The following is a 17,026-nucleotide window of genomic DNA, read 5'->3' as shown; positions in this document are numbered from 1 at the left end:
ATAACAATTCAGATTTGAAAACTGCTAATAATGACTTTATGTGTCTTCATGGGATCTATTTCCATGCTGCCTAGGTGCCTGTCTTCTCCCTCCCAGCCCTGCCACTGGCACTCTCCCCAGTAGCAGATAGCACTGCTACTCAGACAAAACAGTGCAAAGCTCCGGGCAGTTCGGGACATTCAGCTATTCTGTGTTGTCTGTACTAGTTTCTCCATTAGTTTACGGTTTAATGCTTGCGTTTTTCAATTGTACCTGTATATAGTATCAGGATACCTAATTGGCTTCACTAGAGTTTTTGGCCTTGTATGCACAGATGACTGACGTCAAAAGCTTCTTTGTGACCAATTTGTCCCACACATAAGCATTTCTTTCCTCCCAGACTACCTTTCACGACTTGTAGAGTACTCAACCAAGCCTTCAACAAGTTAGAGAAGAAAGTGCTTCCTCTAGCTGTCTGCTCTGTGCTTGCTCCCTGTCCAAATTAAACTTGCTGAGGACAGCGACACATTCCCATTTCACGCTGGTTTGATTAATGTGTCTCAGCTAATTGTGTGAAGGATTCCAGCCCTTTCGACTGTGAGACCAGGTTATTGTTCAGCCAATCGCGGCTACCATGTGAAAATGGGGGCTGTTTAGTGTTCATGCACCAGAATCAAAGGAGGGGCATCTTGGACTGGGTCACAGAGCAACACCCACTTCTTTGAAAAGATGTTACTATGCTCTACTAAACCTGTAAACCTCTTGCTCAAAGCACGTCTTCTCCCTCCTCCTCTCCCCCTGTTCTCTTTTTTCCTTTCCAGAGAGACAGACTCCCCCCACCACTCTGTTAGGGTATAAGCAGGAGAGAATGGCTAGACTGCAGATGGGTGGATTTCACATTCTAGGGTTTTTAATATTTCACTTTTATATTTCTCTTAGAGAATGATCCTGCTGAGAGGCTGAGAATCGGTGCTCATCATTTCCCCCTCACTGACACTTGAATATATTTTCCCAAGAGAAAACATTAAACAAAAAGAGAGAGAAAGAGAAGAAGGGAAAGAGAGAGAGGGAGAGTGACTGAGCTAGCTTTTCAAAGCATACTTCTCAACCTGCCCACATCAAAATAAGAGACAACTGGTCCTTTGAAGTCCAGGACACAGACTTCTCTACCAGCCCATGTGGAAATAAAAGAAGCCAGCTTTATAAATCACACAGATTTCTCACCTTGCCCACATCAAAATCGGGGACAGAGACCTTTAAAACTGAGGCTTAAAGGCCCCCAAACCAATCTCCATAAAAATAAGGAGTTCAGATAAACTGTGTCCCCTGGTACCTGACAGCTTTTCTAGTGTAGAACAGGAGACATTGGTCTTTCGCACTGAGGAATGGAGACTAACTACATTGTTAGCACTTGGAACAATGAAATCTTCCATCAGCCTAACGTATCTCAGTGAGGCAGCTTTGCCACACGTGTACTTTTGCTTGTATCTTAGGCCATTGGTCCTAAAGCAACACTATTGTTAAGTAGTTTAAGGGATGTAGTAGCTCTGAAACACTGCTTTTTCATAATAAGCATTAGTAATCCCCAAATTATTAAGTGGTTAGTGGCTCAGAGAAAAAGCTGGTGTTCTTGTGAAGTAAATCCTACCTGGCTTGTAGTTGGGGAACTTGGAAAGTCCTGGCCAGGTGTCCTCAGTTGGGACCCCCAATACCTGTGCAAAACAAGAAGGAGGGTGAGACGAGCGATGGCCTGTCTGCCAGTACGCTGCATCGGTGCGGAGGTGGAGGAATTGGTCTCAACAGAGAGACGGTGGCCTTTCCTGTGAACCAGCACAGATCCCCACTACCCTAGCTGGTACTAGATCTATCTCTGCACATAAATGACATCGATATTTTAGCACTTGATGTTACAACAGAAAGGGTCCTGTTGAGACGTAATGTTGTTGCTGCTGAGAACATCATTGGAGATGTGTGCAGCTTCACTGCCAGGTGTCACTCACGCGTGTTCACCAGGCAGGGGTCACATTGTGCAATCCCTTTCACCGCTAGAAATGTATTCCTGTGCCAGCACTGCACTGGGGACTTACTCTGCCCACTTGCACTGGCACCAGCCAATATTTTTTGGCAACCCAGGCTGTGAGCTGTGATAGAAACTCCTCTAAGTGAGGGATAACATGGGCAGGAATGAGCAGTCAGGGACAGAGGGGAGGATGGAGACCACTTAAGGTGGTGGTTGCTTCTAGGAGAAGTGTTGGTAAAATCACAGTTAGACAGTCTTCATAATTCAGCAGGATGAACATACTTCACAGCAGGGGGATTTTCCAGCTAGATGCTATATGGTGTTTGAACCAACAGTCCTGCGTGGGGATAAGCACGCCGGATGACATAAAGTCATGCACATAATTGCAAATGGTCTCTAAATCAGTGCATGGTGCCTCTATTATTAGTACATGAAAGGAGCTGACTATCAGAAAACAGTAGGAATCCCCATTCTGAACCTCACGCTCGGCAAAATATCTCAAGCTAGACATTGAAAGCCTCTAAGGAGCTTTGAAATTTTGGCCTAACACAGAGCCTCATTCCAGGCTGTATAATAACATAAAACCTTCTGTGAAAGGCACTAATTATTTCATGGCTCTAAAAGCTTCCTCATGATTTTTAAATAAGTTTTAACCTTCTATAGCACAAATCCTATTAATCATGGTATCAGTTATAATACCAGAGAAATGACAATAGGGCTATAACCCTCTAACGGGAAAACCACAGGAAATGTATCTAGAGATTTCAGTCATATGTGGAAGGATAGCCTTCATTCACACTCCGCAAAGCTGGGCCCTGCCCCGGTTTTGAACTGTGTTAATTGGCCAAGTATGGATGGTTTTTTTCCTCAATAATTCTTTTTTTTCCCCCACTTTCTATGAAAGAGTAATTCAGCATTTATATAAAAGGGCTGAACTTGAGTCTAATAACTGGGCTTGCTTATCTGTATTTTTAACACATTCTAGGTAAAAGCGGAGAGAAAAACCCAACCTGGCAGGAGTGTTTCTGAGTAAAGGGATTAAGAAGGAAAAATTTGATTTGCACAGACTTGAGGCTGTAAAGTCCTCTCACCACTTCCCAGGTTCCAGTTTTCTGTACTTTGTCCTTTGAAAACCCATCTTTGGGAAACAGCTTATGCAGAAGAGTAAATCCCTGGGAGATGTGAAGGGGCAGATACCTGCAGCAACATCCAGTGGGAACCTCTGGGTTGACCTTTCTGAAGAATCAGTAATGGAGTCAGCAGTGAGCAGTCGTGAACATACAGGATCCACCAGTGCCGGTAACTGCCTCAATTTTACCAAGCAGCACGGAGTGCGTAGCTCCATGTTTCTGTTTCCCCAGCAGAAAAAAAAGCTTAAGAGGATCCTGAATATCTCTGCTCTTTTTCACTGCTGCCTTTATAAAGTAATTTATCACACTTCCCATTATGCCAAAGCATTCTCTAGGGCTGCACCATAAACTGTATGAGACAAAATGTTCCAAGTTAATATAACAAAGGACCTGCAAAAAACCTCAGGACCCTGCCATTTTCAAGACAGTTTGTGAGCAGTATTAGAGCTCCTTTGTGAGATTATGGTGTGCTGTATCCTACAATAAGTAAAAGGTTTAACAAGAAGGAACAGAATTTGCAGTACCTGCACACCTTTTATGCCTGCTTCAATTTGATGTCACTTTAATTGGCTTTAAATTTTCGATGAGATGACAAACATCAAAGGAAAGTCATTTGGTTTATTCCTGTGTCTGTAAGAAAGTTGCCAAATATAAAATGGGTTACAAAGTCTGCTATGAACTTGGCAGATTGGACCAAATTATTCCGCTATTCACAGGACCTATGCTCAGGACTTCAAAATTAAGTAGGGAGCTGGAGCAATAGATTCTTTTCTCTCCCATTTCAGGATATATTGTACTCACCTCCCAGATCTTCTCCAGCTGTTCAGGAGTTACCAGAAGTTCCTGCAAATACTGGCTGACCCTGGATCATTTCAACAAAAATACAGCCTGCACTCCTGCAAGAAACCCAAGGTATTAACTCATGCACATACATCATATATACAATATGAATCTGGGGTGGGCAGGGGAGAGGTAACAATTGTTGGAATGGAAGTATAGAAATCCTGATCTGTAAATTCATAAATCCTGATCTAAGTTGTAAATCCTATATGTTTGGCAGCTCATGTTTGAAAAGTATGAGCCTGATGTGTAGGTATAGCCTACAGTCTTTTCATCTAATGTGTGTGTGTGTGTAGGAAGCAAGGCAGGACGTGGAGTGTCTGAATGCATGTAAATAAATAAATGTTCCATTGAAGGCCACTTCATCCAAGTCCTACACACTGAAACACTTGACCTAAAAACCCAGCAAGTAAAATAGGATGGGAGCAGACTGGAGATTCATCACATTCACATCCCTCCAGGATAAATATTTTGGAATAGCAGAGAGCAGTCAAAGTTCCGTATGAGTGCTGGTCCCATCTGCTTTTTCTCATCAGCACTGCCCACTAAAAAGAACAACACCCTTCACCAGCAAAACAAGACAGGTGGTATCCTTGGAAGAGAAACCCGCTAAGTGGTGTCTTTTTTCCAGCAGCAGTTTGTTTCAGGTCTCTTTCAGCCTATCCTGTTACAAACCCACCTAAAACCAGATAGTCAGGGCAGAAGCCTGTGGAATAGTAGACTGTTTTCTGTGAGAAAAATATGCAAAACTGGAGTGATAACAATAGGAAAAATGAATAGGAAACTACAAGACATTATATGGACTTGAAGAATAGACTTAGAAAGAACACAGAGGCACTAACCGCTAGAATGATTTCCCTTCAGAAGCAATCAGCTCTTCACTGGAAAATAGAAGGCAAGAATTCATAGCATAAAGAATTCAGTGGCAAAAGCTAGTCAAAGTAATCCCATTTTTATGCCATCTCCTGATCTGCATTTGTGCCAGAACAACAACAACAACAACAAAAAAGACATGCAAAAAATGCTTAATTTTACTAAGGTGGAGTAGTCCTGCTGGAAATAATGATGTTGTGGACAGGGTAGACATACCTATTTGCAACTATTTCCATCTCTTATTGTATGGTGTAAAACTCTGCTCATTTACTTTTTTATTTTTTTCTTCCAAACATTTTCTGGCTTTCCTGCCTTTTCATTAAGCCCCATCCCAACTATTTAAATTTAAGTCTCAATCTTCTTCTGTGATACCAGATATGAGTCCTTTAAGTTTAAATGTTGAAAACCCAGCTTTGTCTAACAGTCTCCAAAAGTATTCTCACTTGCTGAGCCACAACTAGTAATCTTTTCTGGTCATCTGTTACTCCTTACATCTTGTTTTTGCAGTGCTGTAGATGTTTTTCACACCTGGCTGTGGTCAGTTGAAAGTCTGACAAGCAACTCATCTGTGGAATTAATTTTGGTCATCCTCATACATCAGGTGATGCCAGGCCTGTTTGCAGATCCATATCTAACGCTGTTTTCACAAACATCTCTGCTGCAGTTATCCTTAACTTCCTGTACCCTTACTTTGGGTCTTGTGAGCGTAGCTCCTTACTTGTTAAATGTGCTCTCACATGGTCCAGGCTTATCATGAAACTTAACCCACAGCTTTTACGACACAGATTTGTGTTTCATAGTACTACCACATCACTAGATGCTGTTTGTGAGCCCACAGATTGACTCTACTGAGACCAGTGTCATACCAACCCTCTGTTTTCACAGCTGTTGGATGTGTCCAAATGGCTCGCCCTATTTTGCAACCACAGGGGCTGCTGCAATCCACCGATAGCATTGCACAAGTTTAACCGCATATGGTCAATGCAATTTAGGTACTCTTGATTTGTACTGAGAAGAGAATCAACTCCACATGTTTTTGGAGCAAATGATCATGACTTTTACACACAGTTTGGGTTCTGATATCATGACTAGAAATGACCATTAGACTGGCAACAGCAGAAACTTTGTATGGACTCACTATAGCACCCAGATGAGAGAGATACCACTAGATCTTTTGCAGAGGTTCCTCCTGATGAACAGTGCTGTCTGTGCTGTTTTGTAAATTGAATTTAAGACGCTGAGGACCTGGGGACTAGAGACTTACACAGTACTAAGGAAAAGAGCTTCTAATGGTGTGCGCTCTGTAAATGTGGTCTTCATGACCTAAAATGCTCTTAAGCAAAGGTCTAAGCCAACAGAATTCATGGCTGGCAGAAAATCAGATCTGCTGTGGCTTCCATTATTGCTGAGAAGGCATAAAATACAGACAGAGCAATAAATGGAAATATTGAAGGTTTTTTTTTTTTTTTCCGTGGATATTTTTTCTATTTTTTTCTAGATTTTAGCTAGAATTTGCTAATAATTACCCAAAAGCAAATAGCTCAGCAATTCAAATCTAATGAAACAGTCTTTTTGCTAATGGGTAAGCTGTTGGTTTGAGAAGAGAAACAACTTTTGGGTTGTTACCAATTTGCCTTCTGATAGAGCTCTCTTTTATATTCCTGGTTTATTCCAATTATCTCTGGATGCCTTTAAACCTCAGTGTCTCTAATAATGACAAAACTATCAGAGCAACCACAACTGCTGGAAAGGAAGGACTTTTTGTTTCCCGTAGTGAGACTCAGTTAACCAGCTGCCTTTAATACTTGCCTGATACTGAATTGATTTGTCAGTGGCAATTATAACTGTTTATATCTTTGTGTGCTTCCAGGCTGAAATATGCTTTTTTTTCTTACAAAAAGGCCAGAAGTAGCTGGAACAACTGACATATGGAACCCACCTTATTTTCCCAGGTAGTTTTTTTATCTTTTAAAGTAGGACTTTGAAAACAATGTCTCCTTGATGCTAGTCATCATATTACCCTCTATGTAGAGGCCTCAACTTTCCTTCTGAGATACGGGATTTACAGGTACTGCCCTAGCAGCATTATAACGATCCTTCTCTTAATAAAAATGTCTCAAAAAAAACCTTCAGTTTTAAATATTTCTAAAGATTTAGACCTAGGTTAGAACTATTGTTTTGTTTTCCCCTTTTCCTCCTTACTCCTCTGATGTAAGGCTTTTCAAAGTGTGTCAGTCCCATACAGCTGCCTTGGGAAGAGCTGGGGCAGGGGAAGGCGTGCATGGTTCTGTGCAGACAAGTTAGATGGGCAAACAGCAAATTCTGCCATGAGGAGGAAATAGAGAGGAGCCCTCCACTGCCTGCTCTGTGGCTGTTCAGTAGGCACATGTATCTCCTCACAGTTGCTGTATCCTTCTTAGACTGGTGTATTTTCATTAATTGGTTCCCACCAGTGAGAGAGGAAAACAGAAGTGAAGTGCTAGTGCTGGTGTCTCTTGCAGTGGTGTCAGACAGAAGCTCTGATGAGATCAGTAGAGTTACACCGGTGCAAATAAGATCAGGGATGTGGTACCTCTTGGAGTAGTGTTTTTTTTTTATTTCTTTTACCTCCTAAATTTAGCAGATTTGGTACCATCCTGCATGAAAAAAACAACGGACAGTGGTACCATCTGTAGTCCCTCACAGTGTCTTTCAGGAAGGGGCCTAGACATGATGTTGCAGCATGTGCCAGATATGCATGTGAAGCAAGACACTGACTGCTAAAGTATCAGGAGAGGTATAACTGGTTATAGGGATATTTAGTTCTAGTGAGCGTAAACAGAGCTGGTTTAGACAGCACTGTCACATCTGCCTGCAATCCCTGGGGCAGGTTTGGACACTGCACTTACTCCTCAGGTTCCAGTGCTACATTGCACAGTAGAGAAACACCTTCATCAGTATTAAGATCTCAGGTATCTCTCTGGCATCCCAGAGATCCCTCTCCACAGTTTCTCTGGCATTGGAAGATAGCAGTTTGACATTTAGCCAGATGTAAATCTTTCCTCTTGTTCCGTACAGAACAATTCTATCTGCTGGAGCCCCTGGTCTGAATCTCCCAGTTTGGCATAGCGGGGCAATGCAAACTAGACTGGGGAGAAGGCTGTAGTGGTCCTGGCTGATCTGTGTTAAATGGCTGCACAGGAACTCTTATTCTAGTGATTCTACTTGGGGAGATTCCTGTGACTCTCATAGAAGATATTACACAAGGAAAGCTTGTTTCAAAAGAAGCGATGACTGCAGGTACTCGTGATGTTAGAAGCTTCTGAAAACTAGCGCTGCACATGCATAAAGCCTTTGGTGTTTAGAAAAAAAATATCTCCCTGATATGCAGTGTAATCTCCCTGAAACATTGTTAGTCTCCCTGAAATCCCTTAATTGAATCTTCTAAAGACTTGAAGAGATAGTGAGGGAGAAAGAGAGGGAATAAAAAGATACACAGAGATTAAAGCAGCTTTTCTAGTTAGTCCAAGAGCTGGTGAGTCTCCTTCTGTATCTCTTTCTTCATCTATTCAAGGCCTCATTCACTTCCCATGTGCCTCCCACTGACAGTATTGCTGCTCAAGCACACTATGCATGAATTGCCATAATGTTTTATTTTGTTATAATTGGTTTCTTTAAACCAAGGCTTTAACACCCACTGCCTCATGCCATTACCAAGGGCATTCTGACCTGCCTTCATGTAAATTGCAGTATCCAAAAGAAATAGTTTTTTTTCCTTCTTTCTTCCCAACAGACAAGTAACATCTGTGTGAATTCACATTATTTCCTAATAGACAAAAATTGAACTTAAATGCAGTGTACATCAAGATAATAAATGACTCTTGTTAGAGGAAGTTACTGAATAGAGCTCGCTGAAGTACTCTATTCTCTCAGCATGATATCTTTCTTTAGGGCAAACACTTTGAATGTTGTTATTATAAGGAGGCGTTATAACAAAGGGTGCCTATAGTGTGAATGTAGTTCAGTGGGACTGAGAGTACTGTGCTGTTAGAGCTGGTCGGAGTGCTGGATGGTATCTTAGTATACCAGCCCTCTGTTGCTATTCACTGCACACTGGGGCAGGGTTCTGTAGTGGGGTTGCTGGTTTTGCAGGGGCAGAAATGCTGGGCTTTATGTGTGCAGCCGGGGCTTTGAACAGGGCTCAACTTTCAAGGAAAAAAATACAGGTTACTGTCGGCATCTACCTAATGCATACTCTCCAATCTGTTAGGCAGACATCTTCCTCAAACACAGCAGACGTTCCTGAGAGACTGTCTGGAGGGGAGAGGTGGCAACTAGTGCAAGGGAGAAGACAGGACTGTTTAGACTGGCTTAGCAGCTGGAAGCTATTAGAATTTAGCAAGGTTTTCCTCCTAAGCAATTATATTAACATCAGCCCTAGGGAAGTGAACAAACTAAAATCCCCTGTTTCCCTGAACTGCCCTCCGGACCTTGGCCATCACAGTGTCCGATAAGTCACAGATCTCTGGCAGGAAATACTTGCTGGAAGACCTGGAGCTTTGCTGTTTGTAAACTTACCAAACCGTCTTCTTAGACATACTTCAGCCTGCTGCATTCCCACCCTTTCACAGCCTTTGACTCTGCATAGCAGTTAATAAAAGTTCTGGTGTGCAAGGCACAGGCAGAGAATTAACTGGTCTATGGCAGTACTATCTACAGATGTAAAATTGCTGGGAATATGGATGCTCTGCTCTGCCCTCATGAAACTTCATGCTATCCATGAGTAAGTCAGGACTGTATTGCTGGGAGTGGGCTCAGACTGGTGAAGAAGTGAGCCAGATAGCGGGTGAACCCTATGGCCCAGCTGCACATCCAGACCAGCCCAAAAGGAGTGGTGAGACCCCTGTGAAATCCTCAGCCTGTCCTGCTTTTTACCTGCTCTCAGTGGCCCCCTTCCCTTCAGCTCTGCTGTTGTGCAGCTTGCATCCTACAATTCCCAGCCATTCTAAGATTTTGTGATAGAGCTCATAAGACAAGAAGGCTTAACTGAAAACAGGCCTTCTCCTGTATAAAATGCAGAGTGCACCTGAGATGTTCTTAGAGAAGAAAGACAAAGTATCATGGAAGTAATTAAAATCTCTGACACCTTTCTATCTCCAGACCTATTCAGAATCCCTTTAATGCCATCTTTTGTTACTAAGGCCAAAGTCATCATTGGTGTAGTTGGGATTGCATACACCATTTCTTCACAAAGCTATAGCTGTAGAGAGCTACTACTGACTCAGCCAACCACATATAACCAAAACAATAAGTGCTTTAAGGAAACATGTTATGTTGCAAGACCTGAAAGTCCTTCATAAATGTCACCAAATGAGATGTACACACCTCATAAATATTATCAGATGAGATATATATCACTCCACAACTGATATGTAGCAACATCATTCCCAAAACCACCTGTGAATCCCACAGTACAAAACTCCCCACTGCTCATACATTTTCTGCCTACAAGTGTTAATTCCTCTGCTTACAACTGTATCTACTCAAACTTGGTTGACTTAATTTAATTCAGAAAAAGATTATTTTTCCCAAGAGACCCCAGATGCTTTGGCATTGGTCAGTACCAGATATCTAGATCAGAAGAGTAATCTGTAGCTCCAAGCAAAACTTCAGGAGGACAGTACCAGATTGTCACCACTTCAGAGGAGTATGTCTGACTGGGGATGGACTTGGCACGAGCAAGGCCTGCCAAAATAAAAAATACTGAGCGCTGTGACAGTACAGTCTTTCCACCTGTACAACACATAAATGATGATTATAATTGGAAACAGAACATTATTTTTCTCTTGGTCCATTAAACACAGGCAACCCCAACGCACCTTACAAGCAATAAAGAAAAAAGCGTCTCAAATAAAACTCTGGGGCACATCACATCAAGCACTACACTGTGTTTTGCAGGGCTTTACCATTTGTGACTGAAGCAGCCATCCCAAAGTGATGCCAAGAAAACCTTTCTGTTCAGCACATTGCTGTGGACTTAACATGTCACATTATTTTCTTAAGAGAGAGGGATTGATTCTCAGTTCTCTTGAACCAGTTCTACATAGCAGTAATTGCTCTGACTTAAATGAGGCTACTTCCTGCACCTATCAGTGCGAAAGCAAGAAAGGCTGGACTGACCACAGAAATACTTTCTTGAAGTTCAGTAAGAGGTTATGCTTCTGTGCCTTAATTGGCTATGGATACAAATCTATATGCATGCTAAAGCTTCAGTCTGAGCAGATATATTAGCAGTATCCAAACTGTGACTCACCAAAGTCAGCTAATTTGAGCTCACTGAGGCAGCTGATGAGCAAGTTCTGGGGTTTCAGATCATGGTGAAGAATGTGTTGTTGGTGGATGTATGCCAGGCCTCGGAAAAGCTGGAACATGAAGAGCTAGAAAAAGCCAACAAAAAAATGAAATGATTTTGTGTGAGTGCTGTGATAAACTAATTCTGAACTTCAGGAGGAGTCCTAGAACAAGGCAGAGACAAAACAATTGAGAAAACAGTAAAAATCCCCCAAATGGGTAGTGTTGGCTGAGAAGTAGAAAACAGTGGTGGGATATGACTGCCCTTAGGCTTTTGGGGTGGAATATTTGTCCATGAGGACGGTTCATGAGGACAGCACATTTCCTAAGTGCACATTTTGGAAATGTAGCTTTTCTTTAGAAATGAATTGTTGACTGCAGGAGGAAACAGCTTGCTGAAACACAGACCCAACTTTCAGAACAGAAGATATTCTGCCTTCAGTGTTGATAAAGATGTAAAGTTAAGTAGAATGAAGGTTTAAGGAGCTGGAAGTTTTGCCCAGTTGAGCCGATTAACACCAGCAGAGGGAGTTCTGGGGCCACTGCTCACACCAGCACTACCTCTCCCCACTGTGAGCTTGGACCAGTGAACTGACTCATTTGACAAATGTGAGCTGTTATCCTCAAGCTGGGAGAAAACACAAGGATCTGATTTGAACATTTCCCTGCCCATGGCAGGGGGGTTGGAATTAGATGACCTTTAAGTTCCTTTCCAACCCAAACCGTTCTATGGTTCTATGATCCTAACACATACAGCAGATAGGATCTGATGAACGATGAAGCAATCGGGAAAGCAGAAAAACAAGCAAAAAAGAAAGCAAGAAAGAAATATCTAGCTCCTACCATTATGACAGCATAAATAAGCCTTCAGTAAAATAAGTTGGGCAGAAACAAAGTATGAAATTGCGTAATGGTTAGAAAACAAAACACAGCAGAAGTAAATAGACTTTACTAGAGAAAAGATATTTTTCACCAGAAACTTAACTTGAAGAGGAGGAAAAACAGTGACACCCATAGGTCATTTCTGTACCAGAAAAGTGTCCCTGTAATATTCTGCATACTTGCATCATATTCGATAGGAATCAGAGAAAAAAAAAAACAAACATTGGCCAAGCAAAAATGAAGCAAGCTAGATGACCCCCCCCAAAGGAATGGTAAATCATTTTTTCTGTTTGATTGCTGCTGACAGTGAGGGTTTGAGAGAGGAAAGCAGTGCAGCTGGCTAGTGTTTACTCACACAAATGTCAGTGAGTACATGTTACAGCCATGTACTCCGTGTGCTTTACAAGCCCGCCTGGTAGCAGAGTCCTTGAGATACGTGCCAAAACTACAACACTGCATCTTGGATGTATCTGAGCTTTAAGGATGTTTAAAATCCGGGGCCCCAAGAAACTTCATTAGAATTGGTGTTGCTTAACAACTATCTGCAAAAAGATGTGAACAAGGTGGCAACATTTGAAGATGACAGAAGTATTTAGATTAGCCAAGATAAGAAGTGACAGTGAAAAACTTCAGAGAGATCTGACAAAGTCAGATGAATAGGCAGTTTGATAAGGTACAAAGTTATTGTTGACAGCTGTAAGATAAATTAACTGAAGCTACTCAGAAAAAGGACCCAGGCATTCACTGAGGACATCTGCATTGAAACTGTAAGTCAGTGTGCAGCAAAAATCCCGAAAGTTAATTAAATGTGAAGATATGTACAAAGGAGAGTCAGAGACTATTATAATATCCATCTACAAAGTAATGGTACATCTTCAGCCGTGCTCAGTTCTAGTCAACCTATCCCAAAAAGCTGTGGCAGAAACAAAAGAGATTTAAATGACTGTAAATAGGAAGATAGTTTCAGATGAAGAGAGACTGAGATTTAAGAGCTTTTAATTAGGGAGATTAATAATGTATTCTAATGATAAGAGGATACAAATTTTTGAGAGACAAATTTGCTTGTCACAAGATTTAATTGTCCACAAAAGCTGAATGTACTCTTGCAAATTCATGGACGAGGGACTAACTGAAAAAAGTCTTTAGAGACTGAGAGGTAGTCTGTTACCTCTTTATCAAAGGCAACTTCTCTCCAAAGTGTTTGTCAAGTATGGAACAAATAGATTTAAGTAAGAGCTTAAAAATGCACCTTTAAGCACTGCAGCAATTTACAGTGATCATGTATAGTGGAAAATAACATACTTCCTTATGCTTTAAGGGCTACTCATCTTTTAAGGAACTCACCATAACATTCCAGGGATGAAGTCCTCCAAGATGCTGGGCCATGTACTGTGCCAGATCCGTGTGCTAAATAAAAACAGATAAATCGAGGAAGAGCTGTAAGTGTAACATACTTTTACCAACAGCTCCTCTTCTGTAACTGGAAAAAATACACAACCGCTCCAAGGATATGTATCACCTTGGTGAAGATCTGATCTGATCTGACACAAGGATGTGCCTAAGTGCTGGTTCACGTCAGGGAGCTGGCAGTCCAGTTATCTCACCATAGCAGTTTATGACCTGAAGCTGATAGTTAACAGAATTCATACTTGTGCCAGAATTAATCATAAAGCTGCAGTAAGAAGAAGACATATCCCCTGTCTTTTCCTCATAATTTGGTTGATAGCTATTAGCAAAACCAACAAAAGTAACAAGGATCATGCTTGTTTATTGGCATCCTGCCCATGAAAGAATCCTGCAGCTTGGTCCTGGTGAGCCACTTGGAGTCAGTGCCACATTTGATGCTGATGGGATGTGAGCTAGTATCATTATGCCCTGTCTTTGCCGTGTAAGTGGAGGTAAATCGTTTCTGTGACCCTAGGGGAGACAAGATGTGGAATCATCTTTGCATACAGTTGTTGCATACACAGAAAGAAAAGAATGAAGTTACGTGGCTGGAAAGCAGGAGATTAAGAAGGAAAATCAGTCATTGCATTAAAGGATTGCAATTTGTTGCTTTGTAGCTGTCACACAATGCAGCAAATTCATGATGCAGCCACTGGTCTCTTCCCAGTACTTCCCAGTACTAGCTTCACAGGAAGCTAGAAAAAGAGGAACTCACCATGTACTCAAGGACAAATGTTAGTGTCTCCTTGGTCTGGAAAATGTCACGAAGCAGTACAATCTTGGCATGTTTCAAACGCTTGAGAAGAGAAGCTGGGGAAACACAAAAGGAAGATCAGTGTCACCACTGCTGCTGGTAGTGGAAGGAGACAGTACATGGAGCAGAAAATAAAAGCTGAGGGCAAATATTCCAAACTTGGCAGTTCTGTGAGGTGGCAGATACTGGTTCTGGAAGAGCTCCTTAGAGAAGCAAGAATTAGTGCTCTGGGCTTGGCAGGAACACATCCCTCTCTCAGAAGTGTGATCTTGACTCTGTCAGAAATAGCAGTCCTCAGCTGTCACCTTCTTAGCTGAGGAGAAACCATTTATTCAAGGCAAATGCTGAGAGAGGCAGGGGCTGAGAGATCCACGTGCCAGAATGCAGCAGCCCAGGGCCACCACCACTGAGCTTCATGTTCTTTCTGCCATCCGTCTCCTGACCTGCGTCCTCAGCAAGGCCCTTAGTAGACTTCTGGGGAAAGGTAGGTTTCTACCAGCTTCTAGCTTTTTGTGCAAAAATCTGCCCAGAGAAATCACTGTAGATACTAAGCTGAATTTAGGTCTGTGCTTTTAGCTTTGAGAAAACATATCAGTCACTTTCATAGAATCATAAACTGGTTTGGGTTGGAAGGGACCTTAAAGATCATCAAATTCCAACACCCTGCCATGTGCAGGGACACCTCCCACCAGCCCAGGCTGCCCAAAGCCCCATCCAGCCTGGCCTTGAACACCTCCAGGGGTGTGGCATCCACAACATCTCTGGGCAACCTGTTCCAGTGTCTCACCACCCTCATAGTAAAGAGTTTCTTCCTAATGTCTAATCTAAATTTATGCTCTTTTACGTTAAAGCCATTACCCTTTGTCCTGTCACTACATCCCCTGACAAAGAGTCCCTCCCCAGCTTTCCTGTAGGCCCCCTTTAGGTATTGGAAGGCCGTTCAGAGCCTTTTCTTCTGTTGGGGCTGAACATCCCCAGCTCCCTCAGCCTGTCTTCATAGGAGAGGCACTCTAGCCCTCTGATCGTCTTTGTGGCCCTCTTCTGGACCTGCTCTAATACGTCCATGTCCTTGTGCTGGGGGCCCCAGAGCTGAACGCAGGGCTCCAGGTGGGGTCTTACAAGAGCAGAGCAGAGGGGAAGAATCCCCTCCCTAGACATGCTGGCCACGCTGCTTTTGGTGCAGCCCAGGATAGAGTTGGACTTCTGGGTTGCAAATACCCATTGCCGGCAGTGTGCAAGTACGCATTTCTCCAGTTTCAAACTCAAAAGAGCAGAGATGAAGTCACTGACTGACCAGTAACTTGTTTGTATTTATACAGCTTTGCCAGGTTTTGTCTATTGGCCTAACCATCTATCAGCAAAGCCTGAGAGATGCTCCAGGCTCACCCTTCCCTGCTGATTAAAAACAGTTTGAGGTACTGTCAGACCACACAGTGGTACTAATTTTTCCACATAAGGCATGGGCCGGCAACCTCATTTCTGCTGAATTAGCCAAAGTGCACAATACAGATTTTGGGTTGGCAGTGGGAGGGCAAATGACTTTTTGTCCTGAATAAAAGCTGCTTTTTGTTTTTCAAACACTCTGCAAACAATATTTGAAGGGTTTCATGCTGGCAAAGCAAATTTACACTGAATTAGCACTTCTCATCTTGTGACCATAATGATTTCATCTGGTTCTAAAAGCCTTATGGCCAGGTTTACTGTATTAACCAACTGTGGCCTAAGCGTATATCAGTTCTGAAATTGCTCAGCAGTATGGGATACCTGATTCAGCATGAGCACTGGAAACGCCACAGAATGTAAATTAGCTCTTGCACACAGCTCTGTGCTGCTGCAGCTAAACCGCTGCTGGTCCATTCAGCTACTGCTAATATTTCTCTGGGGCACTGCAGTATGAATCTTAAATATGCTCCACATGGCACCTGATTGCCTGTGAACCCAATAAAGATACTCTGACTGTATCCCAGAGCCTATCTGCCATGGAAAGGGACTGCTAACCTGGCTCTGTGTTACCTTGAAAATCCCATACGACCAGACTGAGCTGTTGCTCCGGAGGAGCAGTACAGAGGATCCACAGAAAAATGGAGAATTCAGCCCCTGTGCCTGAATCAGGCCCCTGGGAACTTCTCACTTGGTTGCTTCTACAACCCCCTGCTGGGGTGTCAGGTGCTACAGCTAGAACTGAGCTTTAAACGCGTTTCGGCTCTGTGGGGCTTCCTGGGGTGAAGCAGCTCTTTGTCAGTGGCGTGCCATTCCTCCAGTGTAGCAGAGAATGCTCCACATGAATAAATCTTGTGCTTTGTTTGCACTACTGGCTTACATTGTAAATTTGAGGTGTCAGATGCTGCAAAGCTCAGTAGTACACAAAAGATCTATTTAAAGTAGACCCTTCAAGGGATCACCCTTGTTTTCTCCTATAATGAATGAAGTTAAGGTTCTCAGCCTGTCCAGTAGAGCATGCTAAAGGGGTGCTGATCTTTAGAGCATCATTACTTCTATGTAGATAAAGCTTTTAAGGCTTATTTCACTGATGGGCTACAAGTGTAAATTCAGAGCAAAACCACCAGAGGAAATGAGTGTATGGGAAACTGTAGCACAAGCCATTCTGTAAAGAGACATGTTTAGCTACCTCTCTGCTTTCACTCAGAATTGGACTAAGGACTTTGTAAACTTTCTTATCTTAATTTCATTGCTATAAACCTGGACTGGGTCCACTGACATCTGTTTTTTCTGAGTTTCACATGGAGTTTCACATGGAGTGCACCCTCAGTA

The 17,026-nt window shown here is 42.5% G+C and overlaps 2 protein-coding genes across 7 annotated transcripts in view; one reads left to right on the top strand and one right to left on the bottom strand.

Moving 5' to 3' along the window:
* The window catches only part of ALS2 (alsin Rho guanine nucleotide exchange factor ALS2), a 223,933-nt gene that overhangs the window by 161,863 nt on the left and 45,044 nt on the right, over nt 1-17,026 (top strand). For 4 of the 6 annotated variants that reach the window (XM_080600322.1, XM_080600321.1, XM_080600319.1 and 1 more), the window contains 2 exons: nt 2,985-3,298; nt 3,915-4,041. The gene's annotated coding sequence lies outside the window, so the exon portion shown is untranslated. The remainder of the gene's footprint in view (nt 1-2,984; nt 3,299-3,914; nt 4,042-17,026) is intronic. The other 2 variants (XM_080600320.1, XM_080600318.1) reach the window with 1 other exon arrangement.
* CDK15 (cyclin dependent kinase 15) overlaps nt 1-17,026 on the bottom strand; it is a 38,910-nt gene that overhangs the window by 16,688 nt on the left and 5,196 nt on the right. Inside the window, 7 exon segments of the mRNA XM_080600540.1 lie at nt 1,628-1,691; nt 3,931-3,960; nt 3,962-4,025; nt 10,446-10,566; nt 11,135-11,258; nt 13,399-13,461; nt 14,216-14,310. Of these exon segments, the coding sequence (XP_080456666.1) occupies nt 1,628-1,691; nt 3,931-3,960; nt 3,962-4,025; nt 10,446-10,566; nt 11,135-11,258; nt 13,399-13,461; nt 14,216-14,310 (561 nt within the window).

This window comes from Anser brachyrhynchus (genome assembly GCF_964034855.1).
Source record: "Anser brachyrhynchus genome assembly, chromosome: 7".
NCBI classification, from domain to species: Eukaryota; Metazoa; Chordata; class Aves; order Anseriformes; family Anatidae; genus Anser; species Anser brachyrhynchus.
The sequence above is the reverse complement of the archived record's forward strand: the minus strand, read 5'-3'. Positions and strand labels throughout refer to the sequence as shown.